Raw genomic sequence first — 17,192 nt, forward strand, 5'->3', positions numbered from 1 at the left:
CTATCTTTAATATTATTCTGCGTAACCTCTAATAACAGAGCAGTGTGTGTGTGTGTGTGTGTGTGTCTACCTCTTTTGGGGTTTTACTCCTTATTTAAGACCAATATTTACCCAGCAGCCCCAGGGTGAGATTACCTCATATTCTCCCGCCCAGCTGTGCTTTCTCAGCGTTTCCACGACAACCGGCGGAATGTCCCATCATGTTTATCTGTCTGCCAGGGAAACTGCAAGGAGGAAGAAGCGGTGAAGCGAGATGGAGAAGATACACTTAAGTTAGGAGTGTGTGTACGAGACAGACACACACTCTTGTTAGTATGCAGTGATACATTCAGGAATGCAAAAGGAACTTCTGTTTGTTTGTGTGTGTGTGTGTGTGTGTGTGTGTGGTGTGTGTGGTGTGTGTGTGTGTGTGTGTGTGTGTGTGTGTGTGTGTGTGGTGTGATCAGGAAGTTGATCAAGACTTCTGATATTTAATTAGAATATGTGGCATGACTTTATTTAATTTTTAACCATTTATAAACAGTGTACAATCACATAATTAATGGTTTATAACACACTACAGTGTCATAAGCACATATAATGACATTTTAAATGTTATTAATATATTAATGTCTCCTGTTTCAAATCCATAAATCTGAAAGAAACAAGAAATATCATCCAGTGGGATTATTATTATATTATCTTATTACCCATTTATAATTTGTTAATGTACTAATGGGCTGGATGCTTCATATAAGTCATGTGAGTGGCTATGAGCCAATTGTTTATATCCAAATACTCTAAATAACTGTAGAATAGGCAGATTCAATTTTACTACAATCTAACATAATAACAAAAAGCCAATCAATAACTTCAATATGACCATTCAGTAGCCTCACAGTCCATTAGAAAGATGTATTCAGAGACTAATCGATCACAGCACATCAGCAAACCCCTGTGAGTCTCCAGGGAGGCTGCTGGGATCAAATGTGACCTCTGACCTCCCAGAGAGGAGAAACCAAATGAAGATTCCTCTGGGATCAGTCACTCACTGTATCTAAAGTTTAGATCCAGAGAAGCTGAAAGTTAGAATTTTTTATTTGGTACAATAGGTCATCATGAGTAGGCTTTAAAAACCGCCGGCGCTGCTGAATTCAGCAACTTTTACAACAGAACACTCTCCTCCTTTAACCACAAATGTTGAGTTGCCCTCAAGTAAACTGCTTAACCCAAAAGGACAAGCAAAACTCACAAGATAAAAATATTCTGTTCAGGACAGTTCCTGTGTCTGAAACATAAACTTTCCTGCTGCCTATTCAGTGATTAAGTAAATCAGTGTTTGTGTTCCCAGTCAGAGTGCCTGATTTGAGTGTAATAGAATAACTCTATTGGGTTATGTAAACAAAGGAAATTCTGTTTGGCAGGTCACATCTCTCTACACAACCTCAGCTGTAACTGAAATATTTCAAATAATGTTTCCATGAGGAATACCCACACTGCAGACATCTGCTAGTGTTTTTGGACAAACTAGATCTGCACGTGTTTCTATGTTGTTCAGTCGTGACCAATCATAGCTGAGATGAACACAGGGTATTATTTTCACCGAAATATGACCTCTTACATCAGAGTATGTGAAAAGAGTGAAACATGAACCTCAATGAATTATTATATGTTTCACCAAACAGGGTGCTTCAAAGAACATAAACAGAAAATGGTTCTTTAGTAGTTTTTCAAAATAATAAGAATAATGGTTATATATGCATTCGTATTCATTATTAGTTCATCATTATGGTTAAAAAACAGGAACATGGACAACCACCAATTATTGAGATTCCTTCCTGCTCAAAATCCATTAAATACAAGGTATTCAAACTTTCAGTCTCAGAGACGCACAAAGTAAGTCCAATGGACTGTAATTCTGTGTTCATTCATCTAAGCATTGACAGGAGTGCCGTCACTTTTTGAAATCAAACAAATCTCAACACATATTAGATTTTAGTCTAATGAGATAAATAATAAGTATAATGGACACTCTTTTGTGTATATTGGACGAGACACTTAAATCTATTAAAAGTTCTATGATATTGACCCACGTTTATTTTTATTTTGATATGTTTCTGCTATTTATGCTGTATATATATATATATATAATGTTCTTATTTCAATTTATGAAGATTTACCTTTAAACTCTTTATGTAAAATTATTTGGATGTATAAGATCATGTAAATATACGAAAACTGTAGAAGGTGATATGAGAAATAATCAAATAAAGTTTTTTTTAAAGGTTCATAAAGTTTCAATCAAACAGGTCAGACTCAGCTTCTATGATCTGTGCAACTATAATCTAAAAAATTTAAAAATTGTGCCACTGATGACCAAGCACTGCCTCACATCCAGACCACCTCCTCTCAGCAGGCCCTGCAGTGTGGACACTGTCTTTCCATGGGAACGGACAGTTGGGCTATTTGCTTTAATTTGCAACAGAAAAGCTTGTGGTGTATAGTGACTGTTAGGGAATGTTCTGTTTGGTCTTCCCCTGGCCCGTTTTAAGTGGTAAAAGTGTCATTATTTAGCCTCTAAAGCAGAGGAGAGAGTGCAAACAAGACTGTATGACCCTCTGTCAAGAGCCTCCGTTCTTCAGAAGCTCATTAAGGGCCTCCAGGACAGCACATCAATTGGCAGGGCCCTCCAGTTTCCTCTCGGCCTGTTTAAGCCTCTCTCCCCGGATTCAGCCCACTTGTGGGCCGACTGAAGGACAGAAATAGACTCCATCTAGAGCTGGAAGATGTGGCGCTGTGAAGTGACACAGGCAACTTATTAAAACAGCAGGAAAGGGCCTTGGATTTGAGCCAAATAGGATCTCACCCTGTTGAGCTTTGTCCGGATCTGGATTCACTTTCTGAGATGCTGCTCCTGCTTCCGCCTCTGTGTCTGGTGAAGGACTTAAGTTTGTCCTGAAACCTGTGATTGGCGTCACTTCTTGTGCTTGACTGAGAAGCAGACGCATAAAAGTGACATATTCTCTATGAGGCTGCAGTTGGAGGATGGATGTGGAGCTGCCAGGCCGCTTAGTGGACTCTGCATTAATCAATTTTGTCAATGACATGAGCCTGATAGAGTTTCCGCAGAAATTCACATTGGGACCAAAGCAGCAGGGGGACAATACCACACCCAGCCCGAGCAACCAGGGCGACTCGTCTTGGAGCCGGAGCCTGGAAAACGACGTGCGCACAGTGGAGCTCCGCACCGAGCTTCTGGCGATGGGCCCGCAGAGGTACTATAGCCGCGGGGCGCACGGTCACGCCACATCCAGACGCAGGAGGATCATCACTGTGGTGCAGCGCCACGCGGCCAACGTGAGGGAGAGAAAGCGGATGTTCAGCCTGAACGAGGCGTTTGACGAACTGAGGAGGAAAGTTCCCACATTCGCGTACGAGAAGAGACTGTCCCGCATCGAGACCCTGCGCCTCGCCATCGTCTACATCTCCTTCATGACGGACCTACTGGAGAACACATGACACTCAACACGATGTTAAGTCCACGCCACGGACACTGCACCAGTCCGGGGTTGCCACTGACTTCAACAGGGACACAAGTGAATGGACTGACCGCTTCTAAACATTCACTATATTCTCAATCTTGTGCTGCAAGTTTAAGAAAATACCTGAGACCTGTTTGACCTTTTGCAAAATCAATGTGATCATCAAGAAGAGTTATCTGTGAGCTATCAATGATATCAATATATTAAATTATTAGAATGAAACAAGATGAGTATCCTTTCTCTAAACATTCCATTTAATATATATATATATATATGTTGCTAAGAAATAAACGTATAGCTTATGGCCGTGTATGTGTTCGTTGCGCTCAAATACAATGAGGAAACAGAAATGAGACTGAATTCAGACTAATTTTGACTAAATATATTACAATGGCTGATCATACAACCATCACATAGATCCATTTGTTTTGTTGTGTAAAAGTCTGAGAAAAACAAAGAACAGAAATGATTGGATAAAACATTTTGATGCGAGAGTGAGGTGTACGTCTCAGGTGTGTTTCCAGCACCTTGGAGAGCGACACGGCCGTCTGCCTCACCTGGTCCATCAGAAGCACAAGTGTGTGTGTGTGTGTGTGTGTGTGTGTGTGTGTGTGTGTGTGTGTGTGTGTGTGTGTGAGAGAGAGAGAGAGAGAGAGAGAGAGAGTCTTTACCCCGTGAAAAACTGAAAGTAAATGAGGAAGATTGAAAACCGTTATCAGGTTAAAATGAAGTGCATTTGGATATTCTCTTTGACACAGAGGTGTGAATTGAGTCAGTGATAAGAGTAGAGAGGTGGTACAAGCTGGGTAACATGTCCCCTGAGAGTTTGACCAGTTAGATTAGGGAGATTTAGGCCCGATAGGAGCTTGTGGTGGTGTCTCCTTATAAAATGAGAGCTGCTGTTATCCTCATCCTGTGTGCGTCATCCTCACACTTCTAACCACCTCCAGTTGCTCTTCTTTCTGGTAGTCCTGCTTGATTTTAACACTATAGGCTTTAGCACTGCATAGACCCCAGAGCTGGGTGGTCATGTGTGCGTGTTTGGGATCCATGCGAACCATGATATGAACCCACGACTCTTTTTCTCTCTCCCCCCCCCCCCCCCCCCCCCTCCATCTTTATCACCTCCAGTGTTTGCATTGCGCTCCGGCAGTCCACCGCCTTTCTGCGTCCAGCTGTGCGCACGGATCCGCCCTGAGAGCTCCCTGGGACGGCCAGTCTTTTAAACCTGAGCCGCGGTGTCGAGATCCCTGCGTGAGTCAGACCCATTTAAGCGCATACCTCGACGCGGGGCTGCTGACGGGAAAATAAACACCTTGGGTCTGCTTATACGAGCGGAGGCCTCCCGCTGTGACAACCTCCTGTGTTTCAGTAGGACTGATATTTTTCACCACTGCTCCCAAGCAGGGCCCAGACCAGAAAAAAGAAGCCCGACATCAGACATTAGGCCTGTAGGGGAATTTCTGGTCTCAGTGTCTCTGACTTGGAAAATATACCACTCAAATAGCAAATTCAGTGAACATGGAGACGGTCTAATCTCTTATCCAATTTCGTTTTATAGACTTCAAATGTGTAATCAGTTAAATGTACAGTAGTAAATTCAAGACAACATAATGCATTTTAAGCAGTCATACATCGGGGTGGGGTAGAGGGAAAGAATTCATCCCTAATTCTTTCGGCCTTTGCACAAATCTACACCTACGAGTCAATAACACCGCCCAGACTACACCCCCTCTCCTCAATCCTGTGTAAAAACGAGCCTGGATGACTTAAACTCTATTCCTAATATTATAACTAGACCTCTCCTTCTCCCTAAGTATTATGTTACATTCTTCCACCCAATCACAGCGCTCCCCCAAATCCTCCTGCCTGCTCCTATAAGAGCCCCGATCGTCCCAGTCTGGCAGCCACCTCTCCCTCTCTCCGTGGCGCACGATATTTACCGTAACACCAGCCCACATCCCACTGCAGGCCTCGCTCCTCATTACCTGTCCTGTTTGTTTATGTTGTAACAGCTCAGAGGATTCTTGTCAGAGGCTATAACGGTCCTCCAGTCCACAGACACATTTTTTTGGAAAAACAAAGTCAATGCGGGAAGAGGACTCCTCCCCGATGGACAGTGCGGGGAACAGCGAGGAGGAGACAGACCGTCATCTGCCGCGGAGAGGCGCGAGGAAGCGGCGGGCTGCACGGAGGAGCGTGGACGCAGAGGAGGAGGAGAGAGACGCGGAGAGTCAGAGCCCAAGCCGCGGTAAGAAGAGGTGCAGGAAGAGCTGTGACGGTGGAGGAGGCAGCGCCGGGAGCGGAGGCAGCGAGGCCAGCAGCAGCCCCGCGCGCTCCTTCGAAGACCTCCAAACGCAGCGCGTAATGGCCAACGTCCGCGAGCGGCAACGGACACAGTCTCTCAACGAGGCGTTCACTTCGCTACGGAAGATCATCCCCACGCTGCCGTCTGACAAACTCAGCAAGATCCAGACGCTGAAGCTGGCAGCCCGGTACATCGACTTCCTGTGCCAAGTCCTGCAGAGCGACGAGCTGGACGCGCGGGGAACCAGCTGCAGCTACGTGGCGCACGAACGCCTGAGCTACGCGTTCTCGGTCTGGAGGATGGGGGGCTCGTGGTCCCTGTCTACTGCGTCCCACTAGCAGAGCTGCTGTGGATGGGACATCAAGGTAGGGTTACCTCTTTTCACGTCATACTTTATCCTCCATGGAGACAAACTGTGCCAAAATGCACTCACATGCGCATTTTACGCACAATACCCAGATGGAAAATCAAAGCGATAGGCGATAATTGTAATGTTCTGGTAGATGCACCAATGCAACATTTGTATGGAATTCCCACAAACCGCTTTACAATGTATCAGGCCCGTTTTATGTTTGTTGTGAAATAGATGTGGGCCTCCACAGAGGCTATAAAACTCAAATTACGCAATTATTTCGTATAACAACCGCAATATTTCACCATCTACCTTAAAATGTGAATCTCACACATTAAAACATAGTTGTTGTTCTTTTACAACTAGCTTGTAAAGTTGTGGTGGAGGGGTTACAGAGTAAATATGCATTTTTTACATCCCCTATTGTCACAACCAGGTTACATCCCTGCACCTACATACATGTATTAAGATACATAACATATGTATCTATAATACTAGGATTTATTTCTATTGATTGGATTTGTTCACTTAATCAAATTGATATTTTTCCCACAGAATATCCATACTGAGGAACTGGTGGAACAGACCAACCCTTCAGATAGACTGACACAGGCCAGCCACTGAGGCCCAGGCACTGCAGCCACTGTACTTCAGGCCTGAGAGGAGAGGGGGCTTCTCACATCTCCCTTCACATGGACTGTCATGTTTGCGAAGGAGCACTTAGGACAGACAGGATGGATATGAAGAGAGAATAGAGACCACTGCGACAATATGAATGTTGTAAAGAAACAAACAAAATGAGCTCTGAGGAACAGCTCTGTCTTGAAACATGAGTGAAAAATGACAATTCAGTGTTTCAGAGCAGATGAAGTGTTTTGTATTTATTTTTATACACAGGTTCAAAATTCCTTTCCCCCATCTCAAATAAAAGTTATTTATTTTTTTTGTTTTTAGAGAATGCTGAACGCTGAATGGATCTGCGCATTTTCAGTTTTGTAAATATTTGGTAATATCTTGAATAAAAATAATGAAGGTATCAGTTATTCCTCTAAGTTGTCTGGCTTTTTACTAGACTTCATCTTTAAACACCATCAGCTGAAGTGTGAGTGTTATCTTTCGACTCAAAAGAAAATTTTATATTTTTGTAACAAACGTGACCCCTTTGCCTCAGAGCTTAAAGTCTATAGAGTGAGTTTATTTTCATTTGTTGTTGTTGATTCCACAATCAAGTAATCCACATTGGAGGGGGACAAAAGAAAACATTTCATACCTGTGGCTTTATATTCTGTAGTGATTTCTTGAGCTCAGGGATCTGGGAAACCCATAATTAGTTGGTGGTCTGTTTGAACAGGGTGGACGTGGAGCTGGAGGAGGCACGTATGATATTCCCAGATGTCCGGCGAGCCACAGGTCAGCGTCGAAGTCTCCTGCAGGTGCTATATCAGCTCCCCCGAGAGCTTTGACAGATAAATGTGGATGTGGGACGTAATGCAGACTGGTTAGAGCGTGTGATTATATAAACCTGCTCTTCTGGTTGAAATAAGAACTAGTCACCTCAACATATAAACTAAAATACCATGGAAAAAATTAAACAATGTATAGGAATGGAATTTTAATCCAAGTGTTTTTTTTATAACTTTTATGTTGTTATCAAGTTCTTCCTACGTGATCAAGATGATTTTGTTAAGATCTCCCACATTCCCCTCTCTCTGAAATTAACATATATTCACATTGAGCCACAAACACTCACCTTTCCAAAGATACCCAATGAATTCCTGATTCGATTACCAAATCGCACAAACTCATAAATATCAGTTCTCCAAACATTTTTCATTAAGGTCCATGAATTATTCTCTGAGAAATCAACAAAAATGTTGAAAAGCGCCCTTTCTTGGAATGTTGAAGTAAAGTGAAAACTAAGTCCTGGATCCACCACTTGATCTAGATCTGCACCAAAATTGAATGGGTTCTTTTCGGACCCATGCAGTATCTTTCTACCAAGTTTCAGTATCTGCAGTAGTTTTTGTGTTATCCTGTTAACTATCAGAAAAACAAACAAATGCCAGTGAAAGCATAATCTTATAGCATAATCCCCATAAGGTAAAAAGGGGACAGTGTCATTTCAAAGAAATATCTGTGCTAAAAAACCTCATTGTTTGCATACAGGGATGGTAAGACTAGATTAGACCAGACCTAGAGGACCCATATTATTTTTACTTGCCTAATACAAGATTTAATTCCCTTAAATGTTATTAAAGTATCACAACACCAACATAGTAATATCAGTTGGACAATCAGAGAAGATGCTGAGTTCAATACAACAACTCACTATAGTGCCTTTCCATAGGGTTGTTGTGAGCTGGTTATACAGCAGCATTACTTTGGTTTTGCATCACAGGTTGCGTGCGGAAGGTAAACCCATCAGCTCTGACCTGAGGCCCTCGCCAGCCACCGGGGGGAATCGATTCCCACCCTTAGATCACCGTGGCCGTGTTATCTTAAACTTGAGGCTGTTGCTCTGACACAGAGGAATGTCACCTCTGAGGCTCTGAAACACACACACACACACACACACACACACACACACACACATACACATTGAGGGAGATTTCTCATGCCAAACAGGGAAATACATTCCACAGAGAGAGAGAGAGAGAGAGAGATAGAGACGAACGAGAACGAGAGCTCCGACCCCCTGTTTGATGTTTGAAGGTAATGGGATGACTGCTTGTTATCAGTGTGAAGGCATCTGGCTCTCTGGATTTCTGTGATTTATAGACTCTTTGATGATTGACACTCACACTCACACACACTCTTTCCTGATCATTAATCACAGTTTATATCTGCTTGCTTTGGGCCTGCAGTCCTTAAACAAATCTACATGTCAAAGGTGCAGGTCTGTGTGTGCTTTAATAATGCCAGGAGCTGTAAATCTTCATAGAAATTGATTTCTCCATCATCAACAGTAGGCTCAGGTTGTGGTTTGTTTAGTTGTTTAAGTTTGATGGCTCCAGCAGAGCTCTACCTGTCTCGCTTTACTTCTTTCAGCTTCGTGTCTCCCTCACTTCCATCTCTCTCTATCTCTGAAGTTCCCCATTACAGGGGAACAGGCCCTGGTTTATACACACACACACACACACACACACACACACACACACACACACACACACACACACACACACACACACACACACACAGGGGGGGAGAGAGCAAGATAAACTTGATTTAAATGTCTGGTTTCTATTAGTGGTAATTATCTGTTTCATCTCAACCTGAAGCAGTTACTGGGTGTGTGTGTGTGTTTATGTGCGTATGTGTTCATTGTGATTGTGTTTACCTGTGTCTATGTGTGTGCACTATTATTTGCGGTTGGCTGCAATGGACTCATGGATCTCAAATGGAGAGAACCATGTATCCCAGAACAATCTCTCAACTGAAATAAAATACTGCTCCAAAAACATGATGTGAAGTGTAAATACTGATTTGTCATTCGTCTACAGCAACAAGTTTGAGCATATTTGTATTAGGGGTTTATTGAGAACACAAATATTAATTGTTATTTTTTTATTTATTAGGATCCCCTTAGCTGGGCCTTACTGCACCTGGTGTCCACCTTAAAAACATACATTAAATAGAACAGACAAAAAAAACATGCAATGATCATAATTAAAATACAATACAATAATAATAATACACCAAAAAGTCATACTAATGACAGTAACATTGACTAAATATAAAAACAACAAGGTGATAACATCACATTTCCACCATATTATTCTATGAAGCAGTTTGCAAACAAAAGCATCAGATTTGAACAACTGACCAAAAATTGTCTCTTGTGAATCTTATAAGCCACTAGTATGATACACAAAATCAAACACTGCTTGGAACCAAAAATGGAGCGACGCCTGCGAGCTAGTTCAGGCAGCCAATTTGAGCTGAGCTGCTCCAATCACGTGATGTACATCATGTGACATACCTCGCTCTCTCCACAATCATCTATAACACACACCCACCTTATTAGGCAGTCTATATAACCAGAGAGAAATGCCCCATCACTCCCTTGGATCGCTCCGCTGCTGCGTCAGTATTGCTGCCAGTTGCTTCAGCGTCTCAGCTGTTGACCATGTGATCGTTGTGCCTCCGCGGGTCGCTCGTCTCTCTCAATGCGAATGAGTCCGGGTCCTCTGGGGAAGAAGTCCGCTTTACTCCCGAAACTCGGGCTCAGTCCCTCGAGATTCGCTCCGAGCGTGAAATGAACGTCCGTCGTCTGCACCATAGCTACCGCAAACCTCTCGGCTGTGTGGCCCGCGTGCACCGCATCCTGGAAGAGCTGTGCGCCCGCTACATCATAGTTTCTTTATTTAAGATGATTCTTAAAAAGAAAAACCTATGAGTTAATATTAATGACATTTCTATGTTATCTTATTCAGCTTTCTGTCCGTTTTTCATAATGCTTTTTAAAAACTGCATAAAGCAGGGTGATTTCGGCTTAAAGTCCCAGATGATCTAATTTTCTCTTTTGGCAAAAAGAACACTAAAAGCTGTGCTATGTCTCCTCTGAGTATGATATCTCCATTATTTTATCTGGTGTGGTTAGAAAACACCTTAAGGGTTACAGAGAAGTATAAAATGTGGATCTAATGTGTAAACTCTGAAGAAGTCACAGAATTTACAATTGCAAAAAATGAATTCACCCCACATCTGTCAGGAGCCCTTGGCGATGGAGGCACTGTTGCTGCAAATATGAGTGTGTAGATATTCTGCTGGGCCCATGTGCTGATGCCCCAGCCACTAATTTGACTAATCAATGCTCTACTAGGCAGTTGAGCAGATTGACTTTAAAACAATTGATGCTCTGGTTGTGATAATTTCCGAACATCCAGATTGAGAAATACAAAATCATCCTTGAAATGAGGAAGCTCCCTTTATTATCCTTTATTATTCATAAAGGGCTTTGTTGATTTGTACAAATACCCCTGATAGAAAAACCTATCAAACTATCAAAGAGAAATAAAATAACATTTGGGTACCTTTATTTCAGTTTGATAAAGTAATAAACTAAGTAAAAGTATTACATCTACAAAGTGAAACCAATGTAACAGCATAATTCAACATGACCATGTACAATTCATAGATGGTGGTAGATAGTGACATGTTTACTTATCTATTAGTCCTATCTAGATCAACCAAAACAACTCATATTTAAACCTAGCACCAATGCAGCAACCTTTTCTCCACTGTTGACTGTTGTAAAACACTTAAAGAAAACAAGAATGAAGATTTTACATGACAGAAAATTCAAAGCAAATTCTGCACTGAAACAGTCTGAAGCATCTTTGTCTCCATCTCAACTGGTCCTACTGGATCATCTGAACGAATCATAAATAGGCGGCAAGTGAAGACAGATTAAACCAGTGTCTGCTGAATGAATGGAGCTGGACTTTTGCTTTTGTAGTTTTCATGAAAAGTACCACCCATAAAGATCATTGATAACATGGTATTCTTTGTATTTTGAGATGTGGTCACAGGCGAGGCAGACAGGTTGAATGAATTCATTGTATATTGTCAAAAGATGAGGAATGACTTCATAATGCTTTCTCCACTCAAAGTAACTCATGTATGCATCATGATCCTTGTCCAGGCCTTGCAGAAACTCTGCCAGTCCTTTAGCATCAGGGAAATCATTTACATGAATAAAGGAACCCCTGGGAAGGAACTGCTCATAGTTTTCTCTTGGTGGACCCAGAACTACAGGGACCGCCCCTGCTACGAGGGGCCCGTTGACCTTCTCTACGAAGTAGTCTTTGTGGAGCGAGTTCTCAAGTGAGAGATAAAATTTACAACTAGCGAGGGTTGGGTAATAGTCTTCATATTCTAATTGGTGCCCTGTAAAAGCAACACCAAAGACATCAATCTTTATGTGTTGGGACAGTTCTCTGTAATATTTCTCTCTTGAAGCTGTTCCAGTAGCTGGGTTGTTGTTACTGACAATCCAACACACCAGTTTGTCTTTCTTGGGCAGAACAAATTCCTCCTTTGTCTCTGTTTTCTTGATCGTCACCTCATTCCTCACTGTGATGTCAGCATCTCGTCTGTAGCTCAGTGTTAAGTTGAACAGGTTTTCCAAACCTGGTTTCTTCGCCGTGTTGGTTGGAGATTCCACATTGTACCAAATCCACCTCTGAAAAGATGGACGTGGCTCCTGAGGCAAGTTCTCCAAACCCCAGGAGATGTCTTTATGGAAGAAAACGACTCCCTCTGCTTGGCTGTACAGTGATCTGTCATCAGTCAGTATGCAGCTATCAATGTTGTAGTGAGGCAAGCAGGAATTCAAATCAAACCTCACACCAAGAGGCCAGAACCAAAGCAGGACAATAGGCTTTTCAGGTAGTGGCTCTTCATTAGCTTTTCCATGACCGGATGTAGATGGACACAAAGTGGATTCAGGTTCAAAATATAGAAAGAAGGAAACAAAGCAGCAGATAAGGCCAACACCAGCCAAGTTTGCCAGGAACAAAGTTTTACTGAAGGATTGTATCATCTGTGGAAGAACAAAGAAACATCAGTCATCTGTTTGATAACAGCATCATATCAGCAAATGCTTTTACTCTCTTATTCTATCACTGCAGCTCATAACTACATGAACAGACTGTGGCTATAAATGGAAGTTAAAAAAACTAGACACTCACAAAAATGATCCACACTCTATTTAATATTTCTCATGATTATAAATTCCAGTCTAATTGACCCCTTGACTTCTTTCCTTCAGTATCCATTATTTCTGTCAGTATAAATTCATAATAGTTTGTTCATCATCAGACAAATAATAAAAAATACTGACTCAACATTCACTTGATGAAAGTCCTATGCTTGTTCACAGTTTATATGTTTATATGAGGGATAAGATTAGATTACAGAACATTAAATGTAGTTTCTATATAAAAAAATTCAATACAAGTGACATAATTTTTTTCCCTTACCTTTCCTGTATCAGGGCTGGATGTGTGTATCTGCTACTCCGGCAAGCTTCTGTAGGTAGATTAAAGAATACATCCAAATAGTCAATGTCCACACCTTTTTACCCAGCTAAGAAAACCGGTTCTACAAAGCACCTCTGCTGGGCGTTGGGAGGGGAAACGTCAACAGGAATGGAAATGTCAACACATTGGTGGAGAACCACCAAACTGAGAAACCGGTAACTGCAGTTTGTCACATGTTTTGTGCTCCTATCAAAACACTGATGTTGCCTGACAAAGACAAACAGGTCCTGGTAGATTATTGAAATTCTCCTGACAGGTAACCAACAAACTGAGAAACTGGTAATTGCAGTTTGTCACATGTCTTTAAGCAACTCAACACGTGAAAGCATGCACCTGGAATGGGGATCAGCCTTTTGCCTTTTGCTCAGAGGAGTAGCACTTGTTAAAGAGGTTCATTTTAAGTTAATCTTTTACTAAAGAAACTTTGTCCTGGGGTTAGAGTTAGAACTGCCATGCTTGTAGAATGTGGGATACTTTCTTAGTAGGCTGTCATTTTTTCTCAGTGGATCACTGACACCCGCCCTGTTTTCTTTGTCTGTCAAAAAACCCTTGAAAAATCAACAAAAGGATTGCATCATCTAACAACTGAGAAATGCACTCCCTTACTGTTTGCAGCTTGCCTAACAAGCTGAGCCAGGAGTAAAATTACGTTACGTGGCACTGAACTTATGTAGCGTCGGTTTTGCCTGTGCAAAGGTAAGAGAATAAGTGTTTTACTGCATTTTAAGTTAAAGCTGGCATTGGTAGTGATGTCAAGCCATGTTAACCTGGAGCATAATCCAAAAGCCAATGGAAAAATCCCAAGGGCGACACTAACATTCGCGAAGCCTATAAAAATATGTTATTCACTCTGTGGATGTGCAGTTGTAAAATATTATTTCTTGTTCACAGGATAATTCAGTAGAAAGAAGGAGAGAGGTCACTCTCGGTTATCTGGTGGTGTTTCTCAGAGAAAAGGAGGAGGACCTCTTCAAAGAGCACTTGGTAAGAAACACTAATGTTCAAACAGTCCACCGTACTTTGTGTTGCTCTTGTTTTTAAATATGATGACTTAAAACACTAAAATATTTTCCGTCCTACTTATTACAGGATAGTGAAGTGCAGGCTACAGATGAGATGATGAAGATTGTCATCAGCAGAGGTGCCATAATGTCTGACACAGCTCGTGCAAAGATAGTGATCAAGGGGACACAAGTCCTGAAAGACCTGAATGTACCAAGAGCCTGTGCTTTGCTAATGGGCTGATATATGCGCTCCACCTCAGCTAATCAAAAGAACTGATGAAAACATTTGAGGTATTTCAAAAGATATTCCTTGGACTAGATGGTCTGAAGGCGAGCCCGACTGCTGTCCTAAAAAACAAATCACAAGGAAATGTTGCACTGTGGTGTTGTTTAAAACACAGCAGCTGTACTAACTCACACTAAGTTGCAAGTTTATTGTAAAGATTGTTATTTTGAATTGTGTTACCTTGGACAGAGGTTTTTTCTACTTTTTGACTATGATAAGAGCAGGATTAAGTTCAGGATGTAATCCATGATATTTGTTTTGTTTTGTTTGAGGGCAATTTCATGGTGACACTATACAAATATTGGACTCTGTGTTCAGTTGAGGCACTCAAACGCACTGTTTGATTTTCCTGCCGTCATTTTGACACATCATAGAAGGGTAAACTCAGGGATAATATTATAATGGTACTATTTTATTTAGTGAGTCAAAGCCACTCCAGTGAGCATGTGTAATACCAGGTCCATGGCCCATCTAAACAGAACAGAGCCATAATTTACATTATAAATCACACCATCACACTTGTGTTTATCCTTCAGTGACTTCTGAAAATGGCTGCTAAAGGGCCTTTTATGAAGACTATCTCATTTGGGGATGAGGAACCAGCTAAGCACCATCATTTATTATTTTTTTCCAAGTATTGTAGGAAGTGGCTGGGCATGTATATTTTATGAACATAATTGTTAACGGTTAGAATTGTTTGAACAGTGTTTACAATAAAAAGTCTGACCATATTAAACTGGAATTGCTATTTGTTGTTCTTACTGTAGCTACACAAATAATTGATATAAAAAAATTAGGATTTTAATAAAATAAAGAAGTTAGGGGAACTTCAATGCAATAATTTGAAAGCTTAATATCAACACATCCTTTGAGTTAATATTAAGGTGGTTAAGCTTTTAGAGCTCAAAACAAATCCTGTTGGATGTGCTTATGTAATTGGGATAGAATGACTGTCAAAGACTTGTAGCATTTACTCAACAATGCCAGAGTTGACTACATAAAATGATCCATACAAGTTGTTACCTCAAAGTTGAACCAGTGAATTTCTTTTTGAGTGTACTGCAGGGAGAAATAAAAATGAAGTAGACCAGACTAGACCTGTAGTGCATATAGCTTCATTAAGAACTTATTAAGCACTCCAGAAATAACATACAAAACACAGTTTGTTAAAGAAATAGATACATTGCAAAAATATACAAGAGTCAATCTCTTACAGAGCAAGAAATGCATTCCCACATGCCAGATTAGACATATCTTAAGCTGTTTTATGTCCTGCAGAGGATCACCATAGTATTAGGTCCGGACTTTCTCCGCAGTTTGCCTTTCACGCATGCACAACGCAGCAAGAGATTCTCAGGTGTTCACAACAGTCTTAAATCCTCCGCAGGATTCAGGGGAGGGGTGGTGCAGCAGGCAGAGCTAGGATGGAAGATATTCATTACACTTCCAAGATCACATGTTCTTGTTTACAGTAGATTGACAGTGACATCTTGAGACTCTCACTTGGACATTTGCGTTCACCACCTCCGGAGAAACTTTATGGTAACCTCAAATGAATAAAGCACCAAAACAACAACTTTGACAATTACATTCTGAAGAATATGCTTAGCCTGTGTACAGCTTAACTATGAAAATAAGAGAATCTAATTAAGTACCACTTGTACACATCAAGTATTACTCTGTACTCATTGGTTAAGACTATGTGACGACATGCCTGACAGACAACATGTGCAAACTCTTGATTCTCCTCAGTAAAATGGCGTCTGACATTATAGAATCGTCGCCATTGAAAGTATTTCATATAAGCCTCATTATCCTCATCCAGTTTGAGGAGATACTCAGCCAGTCCAAAGGCATCAGGAAAGTCATTAATGTGTATGAAGGAAGTACTTGGGAAAAAATTCTCATAGTTTGCTCTAGGTGGGCCCAAAGCAATTGGTACAGTGCCCGCTGAAAGAGGACCATTGAATGTTTCTGTGATGTAATCTGCGTGTATTGAATCCTCGAAGGAAAGGAAGAACTTGCATTTACTAATGGTTATGAAATAGTTTTCACCCTTCGAGTTCTCGGCAGAGGAGCTGTCAAAGATGTTCACTTTTACATGTTTTGCAAGCTCATGGTAGTAGCTGTATCTAGCCTCTGTTTTTGTGTGGAGGTCAGTTTTATTCACAATCCAACAAACCAATAGCTCTTTTTTGGCAGCTCAAATTCGTCATCTATTTTCTTCTTGACAGTCAGTTGCCAGCGAGCAGGGATGTCTGAATCCCGCCTGTAGTTCAAGGTTACGTTAAAAAAGGCTTCGATTCCTGGTATCTTGCGTGTGCGGGTGGGTGGGTCCATGTTAAACCAGATCCACCTTTGGAATTTGGGCCTTGGCGTAGTGGGAAGGTTGGACAGGTCATCTTTGATATCTCTGTGAAACATCACAACTGCATTAGCTTTGGAGTAGAGGGATCTATCATCTGTCAGATGGCAGCTGTTAATGTTTAAATCCTTGCAGAGTTTGAAATCAAATTTTTTGCCATCAGGCCAAAACCAAAGCAGCACAACAGGTTTGTTAGTCTTCTCCGTCGCTGCGAGGTTGCTTGGGGTGGTTGTAGACATTGACGTGTTGGTATGCTTTGTCAGTCCCTTTGGGGGAGGGTGACATGTTGGAGATGGAAAAGACTTATAGTACA

General features: G+C 41.5%; 3 protein-coding genes, 1 long non-coding RNA gene and 1 pseudogene across 4 annotated transcripts; 3 read left to right on the forward strand and 2 right to left on the reverse strand.

Moving 5' to 3' along the window:
• Positions 1–2,892: 2,892 nt before the first annotated feature.
• LOC109623676 (fer3-like protein) lies at positions 2,893–3,631 on the forward strand. Its single transcript, XM_020078156.2, has one exon. The coding sequence runs from the start codon at positions 3,025–3,027 to the stop codon at positions 3,496–3,498; it is 474 nt and encodes a 157-aa protein (XP_019933715.2). The 5' UTR covers positions 2,893–3,024; the 3' UTR covers positions 3,499–3,631.
• A 1,790-nt stretch (positions 3,632–5,421) lies between these two features.
• On the forward strand, positions 5,422–7,079 carry twist1a (twist family bHLH transcription factor 1a). The gene is made up of 2 exons (XM_020090371.2): positions 5,422–6,194; positions 6,737–7,079. Exon 1 carries the CDS (start codon positions 5,610–5,612, stop codon positions 6,165–6,167), a length of 558 nt encoding a protein of 185 aa, XP_019945930.1. The 5' UTR covers positions 5,422–5,609; the 3' UTR covers positions 6,168–6,194; positions 6,737–7,079.
• Positions 7,080–11,200: 4,121 nt separating this feature from the next.
• Positions 11,201–13,315, reverse strand: LOC138405946 (4-galactosyl-N-acetylglucosaminide 3-alpha-L-fucosyltransferase 9-like). The gene is made up of 2 exons (XM_069516810.1): positions 13,165–13,315; positions 11,201–12,725 (listed from the first exon to the last, which is right to left on the reverse strand). The coding sequence occupies exon 2, from the start codon at positions 12,723–12,725 to the stop codon at positions 11,643–11,645; it is 1,083 nt and encodes a 360-aa protein (XP_069372911.1). The 5' UTR covers positions 13,165–13,315; the 3' UTR covers positions 11,201–11,642.
• Positions 13,316–13,397: 82 nt separating this feature from the next.
• LOC109642669 (uncharacterized) lies at positions 13,398–14,561 on the forward strand. Its single transcript, XR_011239610.1, has 3 exons — positions 13,398–13,920; positions 14,116–14,208; positions 14,314–14,561. It is a non-coding gene; the product is annotated as an uncharacterized lncRNA (long non-coding RNA).
• A 1,559-nt stretch (positions 14,562–16,120) lies between these two features.
• The window catches only part of LOC138405956 (4-galactosyl-N-acetylglucosaminide 3-alpha-L-fucosyltransferase 9-like), a 1,268-nt pseudogene continuing 196 nt past the window's right edge, over positions 16,121–17,192 (reverse strand).

This window comes from Paralichthys olivaceus, chromosome 20 (genome assembly GCF_024713975.1).
Source record: "Paralichthys olivaceus isolate ysfri-2021 chromosome 20, ASM2471397v2, whole genome shotgun sequence".
NCBI lineage: Eukaryota > Metazoa > Chordata > Actinopteri > Pleuronectiformes > Paralichthyidae > Paralichthys > Paralichthys olivaceus.